Source organism: Cottoperca gobio, chromosome 20, assembly GCF_900634415.1.
Source record: "Cottoperca gobio chromosome 20, fCotGob3.1, whole genome shotgun sequence".
Taxonomy (NCBI): domain Eukaryota; kingdom Metazoa; phylum Chordata; class Actinopteri; order Perciformes; family Bovichtidae; genus Cottoperca; species Cottoperca gobio.
Window position 1 is genome coordinate 6,318,478 of NC_041374.1, and position 18,049 is coordinate 6,336,526.

Here is an 18,049-nt window from a genome sequence, read left to right on the forward strand (position 1 = left end):
AATAAAACAATCTGCCAATTTCTCTATGCACTTGATACTGTTGGTTTATTAAAACATATTACATACATATACAATTGCAATTGTATTAAAATGGCAAGAAGTTGCACCAAATTGGACCATGAAGTCTTATTTTGTTTGTTCACACTTTTCAAAACCAGTCGTGCTTCAGTGATTACTAATGTTACAACATAAAAATAAATATGTACAGCTTCAAAAACCCATTTGAAAGTCAAGACATTTTAATTTTGAATGCTAAACAATAACCGTGCCACCCATGGTACATATCTTTGGCCAAAAGGGGTCCTATATACACACTACCTTTAACCATTATCTCAAATGACAAAGCAAACCACCCACAATAACAATAGTGAAGTGCAACATCCAAACAGTGCAGTGACAATGACAGTGGTGACAGGCATGTTAATAGACATAATAAAATAACATCAGCCTTATGCTTTATTCCAATCTCATTTTGTAATTTAATAAGCTGTCCTGCAACAACATTTAAGGCATGAACAATAATATATTTAAAACACAGCACAAATGCAACCATCAAACATTAATGATCACAGTTATTGTACAGCAACAGTCAGCAACATAAATATACATATTGCAATAAAAATCAAAACGTAGCATAACTATACACACTGTAACATATACTAACTATAACAATTGTATTATATGGTTGTATAAACAAGTCTATTGCAAATAATTTGAACCAGTTTCACTGCTATGAGATAAAAACCATAGCAGTGAAACATTGCAGTCCCTGTGCAAAAATTGAAGGAAATTCCAAGCCTTCTTCACATGTTCACAAATCCAAAGTTTTCTTTGACGTGAAATTATCCATTATTCATTACAATATTTGTCAAGGTGGCCAGTGTACTGTTGGGGTCCAATATTCTAACTAAAGGTACATTCACGCCTGTCTCTTGGAAAATCTTGTTCTGCAGAGTCATGGCCAACATCGAGTCAATACCCAGCGCACACAGAGTGGAGTCATCCTCCAGCTCATCCACACTAACATTGCTGATGTCACTGACAATTGTTCTCACACTTTCAAGTGTGGAAGACAAATGCTGAACCCTGGGTTCATTACTTAGATTATCTTTTAGCTCCATTTCCACTAAAGCTGACAGCCGCTCTCTGAGAGATGCATTTTGTGAAAGCACATGAATGTGAAGATTTTTGAAGTTGAACTTACATATGACTTGTTGTGGTCTGTTCATCACAAGACACTTTTCAAGTGCTTCTTGAACGTCACACACATCCATTACCATCATCCCTTTTGCCTCCAGGAACTGTTGGAAATGGTCTTTGTTCAACAAGAGGCCGAGGTTCAAAGGACCCCAGTTGATGGACTGTCCAGCAAGTCCAAGATTTCTCCGATAATGACAAAATGTGTCGAGGAAAGAATTGGCTGCTGCGTAGTTACATTGTGAGGCATTGCCAATGAATGAAGAGATGGAGGAGTAGCACACAAAGAAATCCAGTTTGTTGTGAAGGGTTGAGTAATGAAGGTTAAGAGCCCCACTCACTTTGGGCTGCAGAACCTTTCGGAAGAGGGACTCATCAAGGTTTTCGATCAACGCATCATGTAATACTGCAGCACTGTGAAACACTCCTTTGATTGGACAAGAGGAAAATCTTTCTTCAATCTTTGAGATTGCGTCCACGACCTGTATTGACACGGAAACGTCACATTGGACATTCACAATAGTCACTCCATATCTTCTCTGGAGGAGTTCCATTACAAACTGCATCTCATCAGTCAGAGTACTTCTGGACAGCGTTGCAATGCAACCTCCACCATTATGGGCAATGAACTTTACTGTCTCAAATCCCAAACCAGAGAGCCCTCCAGTTACAATATAAACACAGTTTTGTTTAAAGACTTGTCCAGGCTTTGTAAGGAAAGGGATATCAGACACTGCACAGTCAGATTCTCTGTGATCTAGAACGACTTGCTGCACCGTCTTCGTTGTGAAGTAGGACTCTGCATACGTGTGAGGCTCTTTTGTGCTTGATAATTGAAAAGTCGCACTTTTCAAAGGTAGAGATAAAGTATCAAAGCCTAATGACATTAGCCAATTAGAGATATTCCTGTTTTGTACTTGCAGATTGGCTCTCTGGAGAACATTAGCCACATCAAGTTTATGCACATGCATGTGTTCACTCCTCATTGCAAACATGTTTGCTGAGAGTGAGGATGACATGTGATTGCTACTTACAAAAATGATGTGTCTATCATGACTACCACTGTCATGCATCCCCTGCCAAGAGTGATCAAAGGGGGGCAGAAAAACAAATGCATGACTCTGATCGAAATGTGGAGATTCTCCTCTTAAATGTGGAAGAGAGGAAACATTCCAGCCTGACCTGTTTGCTAATAGAGCCAACACTTTCATCAGAGCAGAGGCTGAGTTGGAGGAGATGATCATCAGCTTTTTGTGCTGTTGTTGAACCTTAGACAGCAGTCTCTGCAGGATCTCCCATGCCAGTATGAAGTAAGACACACAGGGAGTCTCTTTCAGAAACGGGAGTCTATGGGTGCTGTAGCACACGGCTTCAGGAATTATAATCTTCGCAGTGGCAGCAACTGGATAACATGAAGCAATATGATCTCCGACTCTTAGATTAAAAACATCTTTCCCAACAGCTGTGACAATTCCACTGAAATCTAAAGCGAGAAGCTTGTGATTCTGTGATGTATGCTTGTTCCAATACATTGTCATGCCGAAATTGAAATGTGAAGTGGTAACGGGAAAGTAATCAGATGAATGAGCGCATACATTGGTCAACTGAATCTCAACAGTCTTTTCTTGGACAGGATTTGCATTTGTGTCATAGGGGATGGCAGACAAGTGAGCCATTCTGTAAGGATCAGTTGTCTGTAGAACAAAGTCTTTCACATATACTGACTGCATATCATCTTCACATACAGCCTCATCCCTCATGGGGGTCCGTTCTATTCTTGATGTTGATGCCTGTCCTTTGCTGATCATGACCTCATGTTGTTTGCAGGTGTTTATCACACAAACCAGCGTTTGAATGTCTTCACTGGTCACAGAAGCAAGGTCAATCAGTTGAAAAGAGAGACCTGCCATCTCTGCTGCACAAGCCCTTGTCATACCAGACAGCACAAAACCAGGACTGACATGGTCCACAATCATTTCTGTCGATCTATAGGTTATGACACGGACAGTGAAAGAGCGTTTGCTTTCTTTCAAGACTAAAACAATCTGGCGAAATAGCTCACAGCAAGTCACCAAGCAGTCCAGCATCTTTTCAGATGACAAGTGACTGAAATCCTCTACACCCCAAATGAAAAGAACATTTTCCAAATCCGCATTGCTGTTAAGTGAGCCGAACACTAAATTTCGAATTTGGTCTGCCATCCAATGCTCTCTGCTCTCCACAAGTGCTGACTCTGGGTGAATGTAGGGCCTAAGTCTTTTAGCAATGCCAAGTTTGTCTTCAAAAACGATTGCTTTTATTTTGCAATTTTGCAAGTCTCCCTTGTCAGTCATTGCAGTTATTTCATTATGGAAGAACCGTGACTGAAGAACATTTGAACAATTGCCCAAAAATGAGATCCTTACCCCCATAAGTTCAACAAGTACATGACCCTCTGTGGTGGAAAAGCTACCACATACATCAAGGAAGTCTGGAGTCTCTTGAGTGGCTCGTAAGTACATGACCATTTCCTCTTGTAGTGGTCCTGATATGGCTACACTACCGATAGCTGAGGGGAATCCCTGCTTGGCTGTTAGCCGTCCATTAGCTACCACAGCGGTCATTTGCAAGAAATAGTCCAATAACACAGGGTGAATGAAATAGTCATGAAGGGGTTCTAGAAGTTCCCCTGGGACTTGAATTGCTGTCACAGCTTCCTTGAAATCGTCTCCAAAATACACATCATCAAGCTGTTTGAAGACAGTGCCATATTCAAATCCTGCTTGAGAAAGAATTGAATAAATCTCTTTTCTCTTCATAACCAATTTGCACCTTTGGGAGATCATGTCAAGACAAATGGTTGGTTCTTCTAACAGCGGTTGGCCATCTGTACACCTGTATGTACCGGAGGCATGTGTTGCGACAGAAGACTGTATTTTAAATGAAGCTCCATTCTCTGCATGCTCCAGTGTTACTTTCAACTGATGACAGTTTGAGCTTAGTGTAAACAGACTCTCGAATCTTACACTGAGCTGGAGCAGAGCTACAGGTTTCTTTGGCCTTAAACTTTCCATCACTGAGGCATAAGCTAGTTCGACATAGAACGCTCCTGGCACAATGGGAACACCATTATTTGTATGCTCCCAAAGATATGGTGAAGTCTCTAATGAGAGGTTGCACATGTACTCTTTGTGATCCTGCTTTATTTGGGATATGAGCATATGGGAGGGAAATGCAGATGATTCATCACCTTTTCTCACAGCTTCAAAATTCAATTCTTTCTTTGTGTTGACAAACTGATAGACTGGAAGAACTGTGGGCAATGTCTCACAACCTTTGTAGAGCTGATGCCAATCTACACGGTTGCCCAGTTCAAATAGTTTTGCCACGGTACTCAATATTGTGTCGTAATCTTTCTCTGGCTGGACAGAGGAAAGAACTATGGTGTTATTTCCCAAAGTTTCATGTATGTTCCTTTGGAGAGCCTTTCGAGGTCCAATCTCCACAAAGACCACCTTTGTCTTTGATTGCTTGTCTTTGTTGGCAGCACGCAGTGTTTGTTCAAATAAGACGGGCTCCCGGATGTTCCTTGCCCAGTAGCTGCCTGTTCTAAAGTCACTATTTGAATAACAATCTCCAGTCACCGTTGAAAAAGGTTTGCACTCCATTTCTTTGGCATTCAAGGGATTTATACTTTTCTCAATGTCATCAAGTATAGGATCCATCATATGGCTATGGTATGCTGCTGGCACATCTAACTCATGGAGGAAGAGATTTTTTTCTTCAAACACAGCCTTCAGCCTCTGATGGACGATGGTTATAGCATCTGCATCCCCTGACAGAGTGCAGGACTGGGGGCTGTTGAACGCTGCAACACAAATTTTCCCACAAAACTCTGGAAGGATATTTAATACCTTTTCTACAGCCACATTACTCACAACAAGCATTTTCCCCCCTGTGACCTTATTCTGAAGAGTACTGCGGTAGTACAACACTTTCACTGCATCCTCAAGAGACAGGAGACCAGAACAGTGAACGGCAGCCACCTCACCCACAGAGTGTCCAAGCACGGCATCGGGTTTGACACCCCAGTGTTTTAGGAGAGCGGCAATTCCAACCTGAATTGCAAAAAGAATAGGCTGCACAACATCTGGCTTGCTGAACTCATCATTATCATATTCACCAGCAAGCCATTGACTAATGCTCATGTTTTTATGACGCTGAAAGAGATTCTCAACTTCTCTGACCTTATCTCTGAAAACAGGAACATCTCTCAGGAGCTGCTTGCACATACCCCTGTAGGCAACCCCATTTCCACAAAACACAAAGACCACCTGGATGTCAGACCTTATCGACTCAACCTTGGCTTTCAATGCAGTTGTTAGCTGATGTTTTAAATCTGAGAGGGAAGATGTTGGGAAAGCCCTCCTATATTTGTGTCTAGAATGACTCCTTCCACACGCCGAAGTGTATGACAGTGCCTGTAAGTCAACTGTTTGATCGTCACAAAGTCTCTGGTGGGTGTCAGTGACGGACAGGATAAATGATTTCTCAGAGGCTGCAGATATTACAAAGAGTTTTGGACAGACTTTTGGGATCTGAGTCAGTACAGTGGTCTGTCTGTACTCTCTTACAATCGCATGTGCATTTGTGCCTCCAAACCCAAAGCTGTTGATCCCAGCTACCCTTCCTAATGACCCATTTGTCTCCCATCTTTCAGCTTTAATCGGAATAATTATACTCAGAGCTTTTACATCCACACCGGCACTGTCTTCTGAGTAGAAAACTGAGGGAACGATGGTTTCATGCTTCATCATTAAGAGTACTTTAATGAGTCCGGCCACTCCAGCTGCAGATTCTGTATGTCCAATGTTGCCCTTCACAGAGCCAATCCGCAGTGTCTCTGAACCAGGAAGTCTGGCTTTCGCAATGACATTTGAGATGCTTCTTGCCTCTGTTGGATCTCCAACTGGGGTTCCAGTCCCATGTGCCTCTATGTACTGGACATTCTCAAGGTCAGACTCTGAGTAGATTCTGCGCAGGAGTTCCTCTTGTTGTGTCATGGATGGTTTGGTGATTGGAGTAACTGAGTGTCCATCTTGGTTGACCACTGTTTTGCTGATGATACCCCATATTTTGTTGCAGTCTTTTATGGCCTTTGTATAGAAAGTGACACTATTAGCAGACTTTCTATTATCTCTACTGTATGGAGTTTATTAATGGCATGAAATTAATGTAAAACTCCCCCAAAAAAACAAGACATGCTTACATTTTTCAAAGGCTTCAGGAGAAGTACACCACATCCCTCTCCTCTACCATAGCCATCTGCTCTGCTAGAGAATGGTTTGCTGGTCCCCTCAGGTGAGATCATCTTCGCCTTGCAGAGAGCAACAAACACTCTTGGCTCTAATATGCAGCTGACACCTCCACACAGAGCCATCTCACAGTCTCCTAGTAAAAAAATAAAATGTTGGGAACATTTGAATGTGATGCATTGCTTTTTAGGTATGGCATTTGTATGGAAAAAAGGAAATCAAATACCTTGCTTTATAGCCTGGCAGGCTAAATGTAGAGCCACCAAAGATGAAGAACAGGCACAGTCAATGGCAAAAGAAGGGCCAGTGAGATTAAAGGTGAAGGATATTCTATTGGCAGCCACACTCATGGCCGTCCCAGTGCCGTTGTAGTGGGTTATCGTAGTAGGACTGTTACTTTGGAGTATTTCGTAATCCCTGTTCATTAGACCTGCAATACCATTACAGAAGCAGAGTATGTCACAGTATGTGTATCATGAAATTGCTTGGGGTTTTAAAGGTATCTTGGAACGATAGTGATCACCTATGTAAACTCCAGTTCTGCTTCCGCTGATGCTTTCCATAGCCATTCCTGCATCTTCTAATGCCCTGTATGTACACTGCAGAAGGAGTTTCTGCTGAGGGTCCATGAAATCAGCCTCTGCTTCAGTAATGCCAAAAAACTTGTGATCAAACTCATTAAACCTGAAATATAAAAATAGCAGATTTATCGTCAACATCTCTCAATAGAGGGATTAACACTCAATCTTAACAGACGATGCTCACCCTTCTATAAGAGCTGCTTTGGTTGTTTGTGTCTTTCCGGGTTTGCTATCATCAGCGTCATACCAAAAAGTGGTGTCAAATCTCTCTGGTGGGATATCTACAACACAGTTCTTTCCCTCCAACAGAACCTTCCAGAGATTCTCCAACCCTTCACCTAAAATAAAATGGACCACAATACCAATCATTTACCTTTAGACAACTGGAACAAGAATATTGACTCAAGAGAAATTCAAAATGCTTGTGTCATACCTCCAGGGAAATTGCATCCAATCCCGATAAGCGCTATGTCATCCTGTGCGTCCTCCATTATTCCTTTGAGATGGTAGTCAAGTTGCTATCGGGAACGTGGTTGCTTTATTCCAAAAGCCAAAGTAAAACTTCAAGCCTCTCCATAGTGAAGCTTAAAGCACAGTCATGTTGCTCAGAACTACAGCTGCTGTACCTCCTACCCTTTATAAACACTGTGCCAATGAAAAGGGACAAGAAGACAGAACAATGCCCTGCTTTGTTGCATCTCATCTGACTTTATCTGGAACTAAATACACTAATTGTAACTTAAGATCATTCAAAGGCAGCAGTGAATACCTTTTTGTTCTTGTTTACAGCATGACAAAAGAGCACAGTGTATCAGAGTCTGCTTATCACTAATACATTTCAAAGTCCTTCGAGTGGTAATTTCCACAGTAACCTGAGGTCACATTGTCTCTAAAAGGAAATAGTAACACTATTACTTTATAGATGTTCCTAAACAAATGATCATTACAGTGGATAAGAATGCCTGATTAATGAATCAGGTATTAAAAGAGATTAACAACAATGAAATAGAGACATTGTCTTTATTTTAAGACAAACGTATGATGGGTAAAATCATATATATATATATATATATATATATATATATATATATATAGAGAGAGAGAGAGAGAGAGAGAGATAGTACATTCAGGTATTCACCTTCACATTTTCCATAATTTGTTATGTTGTAGCCTTATCCTGAAAAGGTTTAAATTAATTCCCCCCCTTATCAATCTTCAATCAATACACCATAATGACAAATTCAAAATAAGGTTTTAGAAATATTTGCACAGATCTGTAGAATAGAATGTCAGAAAATCCACAAATCCAGGTGTAAAGCCAAGAAGACTTGAGGATATAATTGTTGCGAAAAATATTATTATTACTTTTAATTAATTTGCAAAAACGTTCTAAAATCCTGTCTCCACTTTCATGATGGGGTAAGCCTATTGAGTGTACTGTAATTAATGTAAAATTGAAAAAATGAAATAAGGAACATGATGATGAACCAGAGAAATATATCACCCGACTCTGCAGTTCGCGTTTCATTTCTGGCATTCTGTGAGCAATCATTTGTAATTAAGACAAGAAAGTTAATTTTGAATGCTAAGAAAATGTAAGCATTATTGAAACGTGTTAATTGACCGCATATTCTGCGAAGACAACATAAACTGTAAACGGACGGACGCTGTGCTAATTGTGTTAAGAGTTTTGAAAATGTGACTACAGATTGGACAAAAGGATGTACCAAATGTAAAATAAAATAACAGCACACTGACTAACTGGGAAACTAGCTAGTGACGCATTTAGTAGCTAAGTTAGCAAAGACCAAAACAGAATACTGGAGTCATTCCTCTCCAAATAAACACGAATATCTCCGTCTGTGTGAATAAGCAACTGTTTGCTAACACACATACACTTGAAGGTGATAACAGGTCGTTTGTGTGCTACAGGTTACAGCTTGTTGTGCTGCCCTCAAGTGGTCAATACGGTCAATGAATGCACGCTTAAGTTTCCCTGAGTCATGTACTGAACACATTCATGAGTAAGGATAACCTTTATTTGAGCTCCAACAAAGCCTTTGTCTAAAAGAACAAACAGAAGCCCAAAGGCAATCCTTTTACACGGTGACAGTGTATGTACATTTCCCCTCATTTATGAGCTTCGAGTAGCATGAGGGTCTATCACTAATTTCAGAAAAAGAGAACACACCTTTGGGCACTTAAATAAATAAGAACAAATAAAATAGATGCAGCGGAAAGACATCATTTAGAGAGGAAACTCTAATATGAACAGCGGTTTCACCTGTACCTTGGTACATTCTAGATTGAGGTACTTTAAGGTTCTATGGTGCTCACCAGTCTGTACAAATTTTAAATGTAACGTAAATGGAGACATGGACAAACAGGAAGTCATTCATCTCATCCTAAGGAACCATGATCTTCGTCAACTTTATTTGCTGTATAACCTCGTTATGATACCAAATATGACCCTTGATGTATAAAACTAAGTCATTTGTCTTGAGATTTCGAAGACAACAAGCCCCTAATGAAACCTCTTTGTGAGCTGTAGTAGACAAACTTGTGGAGACAATTTTTTTTATATCCAATTACACTGAGTTCTTTAAAATAAAAAAGAAAGAAAGAAAAATCGCTGTGAAACCAAAAGCTTCCTCTACAGGAAAAACAACACAAATACAATTAAAATTAAAATCTATAAGGGGTGAATTGTTTCTGTGTCATCTTCACATCGATAATAATAATAATAATAATAATAATAATAATAATAATAATAATAATAATAATAATAATAATAATAATAATAGAGATACAAACAAATGAAATACAAGGCCTCCAAAAGGCCAGTGCACAATTGCACAGCTTCATATATACATAATACAAGAGTCTAAAAGATCTACTGAGGTATCTGGTAGTCTAGTGTTTTGCCCTCCAGCACCATCTGGATCTCTTTGGCATCCAGAGTTTCGTGTGCTAGCAGGGCATCCGCTAGCTTCTTGTGCTCCGAACTGTAAGTCTTCAGGAGGGATTTAGCACGTCCGTATGAGTCCTGTATGTAAATAAAGGAAGATGGATGAATGGGAAATTGATTAAGAAAGAGATAAACATCTGTATTAATATATCAGTCAATTTGAGTGCTGTGGGACACTCACCTGCAGTAAAGCCCTGACTTCCTGTTCGATGGCGGCTTGTGTCTCGGGGCTCTGCTTGCTCACGTCTTTGTAGGTCATCACCCCAAGCTGCAAAAAAACCCCCACAAATTACATCCTCAGGTTAAATGAACAATAGACCTCCTCATGCATTAGTCACCTGTAGATACCGATCATTATAGGCTGGGAGGTTACATTTCCAGGAGTCTAGAATTAAAGACTTTCTTTGTCTTAGGTGTAATTATATGTTATCGTAATGTTAGGAGGACTGCAAGTTTTCATTTCAACTTTACAATAAATCAGTGTCCCTGTCTCGCGCTGAAACCGACGTGTTCAGAATAACATTTAAATGTACATTTAGCCCTGGCTTTGCGCAAACACTTTGTTGTATATATACTGTACACACAAGGCCAAGCCCCACAGCAATAAAAGCCCCAGAACAACACTGTTGAGTGAACTCGAAATGTTCCCTTCATCTGCCACACATATTAAAACGTTACCTTGTCACTCATGCCGAACCTGGTCACCATCATTTTTGCTATTTTGGTCGCTCCATCGAAGTCACTGGAGGCTCCTAAAATGCACACAAGCAGGGAAACGATTTTAAAACTAAATGCTGTATCACAAACAACCAAAGCATACAGACATTTGCTACAATACTGTAATGTAGTGTTTCAGTGCCGATGTCAGACAAATTGTAAATAAAGACTTTGTTTCATAACAGCAAAAGTATTCTGAATTTAATTTCAGAATACCAAAATCAGTCAAAATTGCTTTGAAACCACATACATCTGCTTTTGTGGAGTGCATACACTGTTCTGAGAAGTATTTTAAATGGTTATATTGTGTGGGTGGAGTGTTTTCAGATGCTGAAAGCACAACAGGTCTGATACCCGAGCATGGATTGAATGAAGTTCTCCCGCACCAGTAGTAATGTTTTCATCTCCAAAGATGAGCTCCTCTGCTACTCGACCGCCCATGCTGACATCCATCTGAGCCAGCAGCTGGGCTCTTGTCTCACTCCAACGGTCGTTGTCTGGGAGCAAGGACACCTAGAGGACGGAGACGAGGACAATGCGATTTAGCTTTTGGGTTTAGTGTTAACGTCGGGTGACGAAGACGGTACCGGACAGGAGTATGAAGAAGAGCTCACATGGCCAAGAGTCGGGCCTCTCGGCATGATAGTGGCCTTATTGATGGCCATTGCATCTTTGGTGTAATAGGCAACGATGGCATGGCCGGACTCATGGTAGGCTGTGATGGTCTTATTCTTCTTGTCGATGTCAACGCTCTTCCTCTCAGGGCCTGGAATGAAAAGGACAACAAATTTAAAAAAGGATTATAAGCGATTAAAAGAAATATTATACTGGGTCTAGGTAATCTGTCTCATGGGAGCAGAGCACATCTAAACACTGTGTGTATTCACCCATGAGGATCTTGTCCTTAGCGAACTCCAGGTCCTTCATTGTGACCATCTCTTTCTCGTCCATGGCTGCCTTCAGGGCGGCCTGGTTGACCAGGTTCTCCAGCTCTGCCCCAGAGAATCCCACCGTGCCCCGGGCAATAATGTGTGCATCCACATCTGCGAAAGAGCAACACAATAGAAAATGCCTTCTTTATATATATACACACACGAGGTATTCTCACAAGTTTACAGCTTTGAATGCTTTAAGATTTCAGTTGATAAGGATGTGCAGGATTTTTCCCACTAATATCACATCACTTGCCACCTTTTTTAAATAATATATTTATTGCCGGTTATAGTTGACTACACTTCGTTGTTAAATACTTATTTTCCCTTTTTTATAAGTTGCCAATCTGAAATTGTTTCTCAAAATTGCTAAAAAGAAATATAAGAATGACAAATAAAAAGAGTGAAGTAAAAAAAAAAACATATCCTGAAATATTTGCTTTCCGAGACATTTGTTAAAAGTAATAGCCTTAATATTTATTATATTTTTTATATTTTACACGGAGACCTACCAGGGTCCACTTTGATCTTGGAGAAGTACCAGTTGAGAATTTCAGTGCGTCCTTTCACATCGGGGTAAGGGACCGTCACCTGCATATCAAACCGCCCTGGTCTTATCAGAGCGCTGGAAAGTAACAGCAAAGTATTAAAATGTATTAATTAAGATTCTTAATTTCTGATAAGTTACTTAACTTTTCTTCTTCAATTCTTTTTAATTTATTTATTATTATTTTTTTTTTTATTTCCTTCAAATATGGGAGGAGTGTGAAGTATGTTTTCAGATACTCACATTTTATATTTTAATTAACTTCCCATGTAAATGTGTAAACAACATGACTGTATGATTTTAAGTGACTGTATTAGTGTAGTATATTCCATGTTTTCGTTTTATTATTTGCGTACATGACTAGATGAAACTAGGACAGGGCCACAAGGATAACACAGCCCGAGCCATCTGTCAGGGGGTAAAGGTCACAGAGCGGGAAGTAAAAAACAAAAACAGAAAGAGTTTTGAATACATGAACTACAGAGATTTATCGTACTTCAGACCGGTTGTTAAACAATAAGCTTATACAAGCAAATTAAAACCTAGGTGAAATGTAAACATACTTATCCAAAGCCTCTGCAAAGTTTGTAGCACCAATAACAATGACACCTTCATTGGGTTTAAACCTGTAAAATACCAAAACATTGAGAATTAGAAATGAAAGTTGTTGAAAGCAAAAAAAAAATTATTCACACTATGCAGTTTATAAAAAATGTTATTAAAAAAAGCAGCAGAAAACTGACCCATCCATTTCAGCCAGCAGCTGGTTGATGGTTTGTCTAGAATAGGGGTGCATTGGAGACTCGATCCTCTTCCCACCGACGCTGTCCAACTCATCAATGAAGATGACACAGGGAGCATTTGCTTTTGCCTCTTCTGCAAACCACAAAGAGAGATTCTATTTGTTTGGATACATCCTCAACTGGTTACTCACTCACTTTTTTTTCCCTTTCTCCCACCTCCAGCAAACTTACTGAAAAGGTTCCTGATTCGGCTCGCACCGACACCCACAAACATCTCATCGAACTCTGATCCGGAGGCGTAGAAGAAAGGAACGTCGGCCTCCCCCGCCACGGCCCGTGCTAACAGAGTCTTTCCTGTGCCCGGTGGACCTATGAGGAGGATCCCTGAGAGGATAACGGAAGGAACCAATTAGTATTAATAACCAAATGTCACAGAATATTAGGACAAATGACCACATGTGCGCATTCATTTCCTGGACAGTAAACAAACTGAGGAAATGAGAGGAAACATAAAATACCTTTAGGCAGCTTTCCACCCAGAACAGTGAACTTCTGGGGATTCTTGAGAAACTCCACAACTTCTTGTAATTCGTTCTTCGCCTCCTCCACCCCTTTGACATGCTCAAATGTCACATTCTTCACCTGGACGGGGTCGACTGCCGAGTCAAGACTAGATGTGGTCCGGAACCTCACTGTGAAATCCCAAAACAAATCGCTTCAGTACGGTAACGCCAGAAAAACATTCCATTTCTTTACACGCGTCTCCCAATGACAGACAGTTTAACTGCTGGTTACAATATGCTTACTGCAGCGATATATATATATATATATATATATATATATATATATATATATATATATATATATATATATATATATATATATATATATATATATATATATATATATATATATATATATATATATATATATATTTAAATATAAAAGATCCAAATCTAAGCTGCTTCTCCACATGTATCACTTCCAACTATTTGAATATCTCTAGCACACTCATGAAAACATACATTGTTGATATAGATATTTAAGTATTATTACACAGTGGTATGCAGCAGAACAGTCAGTCAAACTCTATATGCACACTGAAGGAGAGATAGCATGTATTAGCAGCTATACTATAAGGCAGCGGTCCCCAACCGGGGGGGGGGGGGGGGGGGGCATAAGAAAACACACAATAAAGTGCAAAAGATATAATTTAATTATTACATATATAATGTAAATGTAATTATTCCATTTTATATTATACACTTTATCACATTTTTCAAAATAAAATACCCTGCACACAAATGTAAATAAAATGTTTACAATAAATATTACAAACACAAAAAAACTAAACGTTTTATTCTTTCCGTACAGCCCGGTACCAAATGATCCGCGGCCCGGTACTGGTCCGCGGCCCGGTGGTTGGGGACCCCTGCTATAAGGTATAACCTTGAAGCCACACTTTAAAAACGCACATCACAATTTTAAGCTGTAAATAGGCTCAATTCAAACATTTCTGTCTTCCATCTTTGGAGACACTAACATGCTTTCTGCAGTGTGCATGTAGGGCGTTCGAGTTGATGTGCAAGCATAGGAGAGAATAAAAACTGTAACAAACCAGCATCAGAAAAGGAGCCTTTACCCGAGAGAAACGGGCTTCTTGACAATCCATAAATACCGACGAGTAGGAGGACCATCAGGATCAACCTGGTTCTCCTCAGCGAGTCTGTAAAACCGAGCATGAGACAAAGATCAGTTAGAAGTCCTTCATGTCAAATCATAAGATCTCTCTGCGTCTAAACTCAGCACTGCCACCCACAGACAACCTGGAGTTACACGGACCGTCAGGGTAACCTTTGTTTCTATAAGGTCTACACTGTAGTGCTTGATGGCGAAGTAAGTGAGCCACATGCCTTGTGTTTTCTGAGTGAAGGCCTGGGACCTCATGAACCCCTCACTGAAACCAGTCTTGAAAGCTTCCTGCTGGTTATCAGGAAGGTTCTTTTGATTCATCAGTTGGTCCAGTGATTGTGCTTCTGGTCCCTTATCCCTCTGAAGCAATCCCTGCGAGTGAAACAGAGGGAGAGTTGGTTAGGAAGCTTTTTTTTTTAAAATTAATTTCTTTATTTCCTTATTCGTCCCAAATTTGCCTACCTTCATGAAGGCTGGCGTGTAGGGCTCAGACTCCACTGGACCGTCATAACCAGACTCTGTTCGTCTGGTCTTTGTTTTAAGTGTCTTGAAACCCCGACTCTGGACCCATACTAGACAAGTGACACGCGTGGAAAAAGGGAAAAACATTAAAACACCACCCTAAAATGTTCACGTACACGTACAACTTACACTCAGCAGGATACATATCGTCACCTTCTTAAACTAATGGCCTAAGTCACAACGGCATGTTCGTAAAGTGGCCTAAGTGATCTAATCCTCTTATTGACAGGCAGTGTTATTTTTATGTCAATAATCATATATTGTCTTCACCTTTTTGTGTGAAATAATGAATAAATATCATATATTCGGATCAGTTTTTTGAAAAACTTTAAAATGCGACATGCCATTAGTTTAAGAAGGTGACGATATTCAACATTAGTTTCTTACCAGGCAAGAAGTGTAGCTCTGAGCAAGCTTCTCTTAAAGGACTGTGGTATTGTCTGTGGAGTATTTGGGAGCCAAAAACCCCCAACCTTTTGTTTGAAAACCCTGTCAAACAAAAAGTGAAAAAGATTTGTTTTACTTTACATGATATATTGACAAATGTGTAAACTGAGCTTTCTTCAGTAACGCACGATTGTCTTCGTAAACAATAAGGGTGGAAAGCCTTACAGCTCATCCGCCTGAGCTGCTCACCATGCTTGTTGTGAAAGAAGCTGTCTGCTGAAATGTGACTCGACCTCCATATCGAAGGAACAGCAGGAGGTTCTTCTGATCCGGGAATAGGCAGTAACCTGTTGACCAGCTCGTCCAGCTGACTCACTCTGATCTCTGACAGGCCGAGATCCCTCAGACTCACACTGGGCTGTGAAGACGGAGCAGCAAAAATAGGTTATCTACACCTTCCTAAGACAATCATTTCGTACGCTTTGTAAAAACCTTTCTTAGACATCTCACTCGTTTTTTCTGAGATATATAGAAATGAACACAACTTAGACCTACTTGGCACCTAGCAGGTACTGGTAGACACACATAAAATGAAAATAAACCTCTAATTATCAGGGAATAAACAGGGTACGTCTGCTACATATTTACTGCGTCAGAGAGGCTGTACGCACACCTTTCAACATCACTGCTTCACCTTGTTTGCAATGTTTTTTTCTGCAGGAAAACTTTTTAGATGAATAATTAAAAGGTGCTTAATTATCTAGATTCATGGGATTTGTCATGCTTGATGTGTCTAATCAAAGTGTTCAAAAGAGGGTTCTTCATCACTTGAATCATCTTATTGGCTACGGATTAATTTTTTTACTGTAGGTTGTCTAACATAACAAATGTTCAGTATGATGCGTGTGTCTTGTTTAGCATTGCCAACAAAGTAAAATTAAATCTCTATGTCTAGAGACATTCAAGTTCAGACCAAAGTCAGTGATGATTATGTACTGTCCCCTCATGGAATCATGTTGTGTATATGTGTTGTCCATCTCACCTCTTTCAGATATGAACTGTGCTCTGGAATGAAGTCTCTGTGCAGGGTCTGGATTGAAGCCGTGGCTGAGTTCTTCAGAGAGTGCAGGGCAGTGATGAGTTGGCTGAGGGGCACAATCATCTGGCAGATACAAAAACAGAGAAGGGTGAAGAAAAAGTGTTTCAAAACATGATGAGGTGTATTGTCTTACTATATGTACTCGACACAAACATAAACTTCCAGACAAGGAAGTGGGGCAGGACTGTTATATCAGTGTTATTCAGGCAAACTCCACACTGCTCTTTGCCAATCAGAGAGCAGTATGACCCACATACGTCAGACACTTATATAACATCAACTCTTTGAAAATTAAGTAAACACCCTTCGGTTTTCTTGAAAACCTAGCAGTTCCCAGACATGTCAGATGGTACAGTCATACTGCACGTACACAAAGGGCATCGGGTCTCCCTGCTTAGAAATGACTTACAACGTGACGTCAGCATAGGCAGATCATGACCGTCGGCGTGTTAACGCTAACATTAGCTGTGCTAGGTTGTCATTGACCATAACAGAACACATGACATAAACAATGACAGACATAGCTTCTTATTGCCATAACTCCCATAACAGTCCTTCCCGGGCAACACTGACTAGTATTGCTCAAATACATAACGTTAGCTATACGTTGTCAAAGAAGCACATATTAGCTAGCTAACTCAGTCGGCTTACCTGCTGTGGCTGAAACGACGTTGACAGCGAAAACATGTTTGCCAAATGCTAATTCAAAATTAGGAGTTGGGGAGTTGATGTGTGAGGAGAGACCCTCTATATAACTCAAATGAATGAGTCCTCCCGGCAGCAGTGTCCTTTTTGTTTCCCTTGTTACACAACTTTCACCAGCTTAGCTAATAACAGCAAATGGATTCTCCGGCATTTGAGGTCAACTGACTGAACTACAATGTTACGTCAAATCGAATAACTACCGGGTGCAGCTTGCGTCATTACATCCCTTGTGGATCTCAAACAGCAATTGTATTCAAATCTGAATGTAAATAAACAGTATATGACAAAAACATTACTTTATTAGCATGTTCCCGCTTTGTGCCCTAAAGAAAAAAAAGCTTGGCTGTTATTACACAATTTCTATATTTACTTCTCACAATGGGTTCACATACATTCCTTACTGCCTGATCAAAAATATATTAATAATAATAAATATATATATATATAGATATGGATATATATATATATACACACATACATGGAGAGATAGATAGATATATAGATATATAGATAGATGGATAGAAAGAAAGAAATGTCAGCAGCTTCGAGCAAAAAGAAAAATACAAATAAATAAATATAGAACATATTGTTCTATTAGCTATCTTATTTTGACAAATTGTTATACACTTGGCAATTTAAAATCAAAAGTGAATTACCAACACGTA

General features: G+C 39.9%; 2 protein-coding genes across 5 annotated transcripts; both read right to left on the reverse strand.

Annotated features, from left to right (window-relative positions):
- Nucleotides 1–842: 842 nt before the first annotated feature.
- Nucleotides 843–7,563, reverse strand: pks1 (polyketide synthase 1). The gene is made up of 6 exons (XM_029458047.1): nt 7,506–7,563; nt 7,257–7,410; nt 7,015–7,175; nt 6,718–6,921; nt 6,446–6,627; nt 843–6,332 (listed from the first exon to the last, which is right to left on the reverse strand). Exons 1-6 carry the CDS (start codon nt 7,561–7,563, stop codon nt 843–845), a joined length of 6,249 nt encoding a protein of 2,082 aa, XP_029313907.1.
- A 1,526-nt stretch (nt 7,564–9,089) lies between these two features.
- On the reverse strand, nt 9,090–17,590 carry LOC115025433 (ATP-dependent zinc metalloprotease YME1L1-like). 4 transcript variants are annotated; one of them, XR_003834202.1, is made up of 19 exons: nt 17,331–17,589; nt 16,623–16,742; nt 15,830–15,998; nt 15,581–15,682; nt 15,134–15,243; nt 14,893–15,043; nt 14,598–14,705; nt 13,498–13,671; nt 13,211–13,363; nt 12,980–13,112; nt 12,800–12,862; nt 12,202–12,314; nt 11,645–11,800; nt 11,372–11,523; nt 11,144–11,270; nt 10,719–10,792; nt 10,222–10,308; nt 9,867–10,118; nt 9,090–9,824 (listed from the first exon to the last, which is right to left on the reverse strand). XR_003834202.1 is itself a non-coding variant. In XM_029457675.1 (18 exons), exons 1-18 carry the CDS (start codon nt 17,364–17,366, stop codon nt 9,966–9,968), a joined length of 2,157 nt encoding a protein of 718 aa, XP_029313535.1. In that variant the 5' UTR covers nt 17,367–17,589; the 3' UTR covers nt 9,090–9,965. The 4 variants fall into 4 exon arrangements, 2 of the variants coding, with proteins under 2 accessions (XP_029313535.1, XP_029313533.1); XM_029457675.1 differs by having other exon boundaries at nt 9,090–10,118; nt 14,622–14,705; XM_029457673.1 differs by having other exon boundaries at nt 9,090–10,118.
- Between the last annotated feature and the right edge of the window lie 459 nt (nt 17,591–18,049).

Coding starts and splice junctions, on each gene's coding strand:
- LOC115025433 (XM_029457673.1), bottom strand. CDS start 17,366: ATGTTTTCGCTGTCAACGTCGTTTCAGCCACAGCAG. Junction 15,044..15,133: donor ACACGCCAGCCTTCATGAAG/GTAGGCAAATTT, acceptor TTTCACTCGCAG/GGATTGCTTCAGAGGGATAA. Junction 10,309..10,718: donor GGTTCGGCATGAGTGACAAG/GTAACGTTTTAA, acceptor GTTTTTTTGCAG/CTTGGGGTGATGACCTACAA.
- pks1 (XM_029458047.1), bottom strand. CDS start 7,563: ATGGAGGACGCACAGGATGACATAGCGCTTATCGGGATTGGATGCAAT. Junction 6,922..7,014: donor CAGAACTGGAGTTTACATAG/GTGATCACTATC, acceptor ATGGTATTGCAG/GTCTAATGAACAGGGATTAC. Junction 6,628..6,717: donor CTGCCAGGCTATAAAGCAAG/GTATTTGATTTC, acceptor TTTTTTTACTAG/GAGACTGTGAGATGGCTCTG.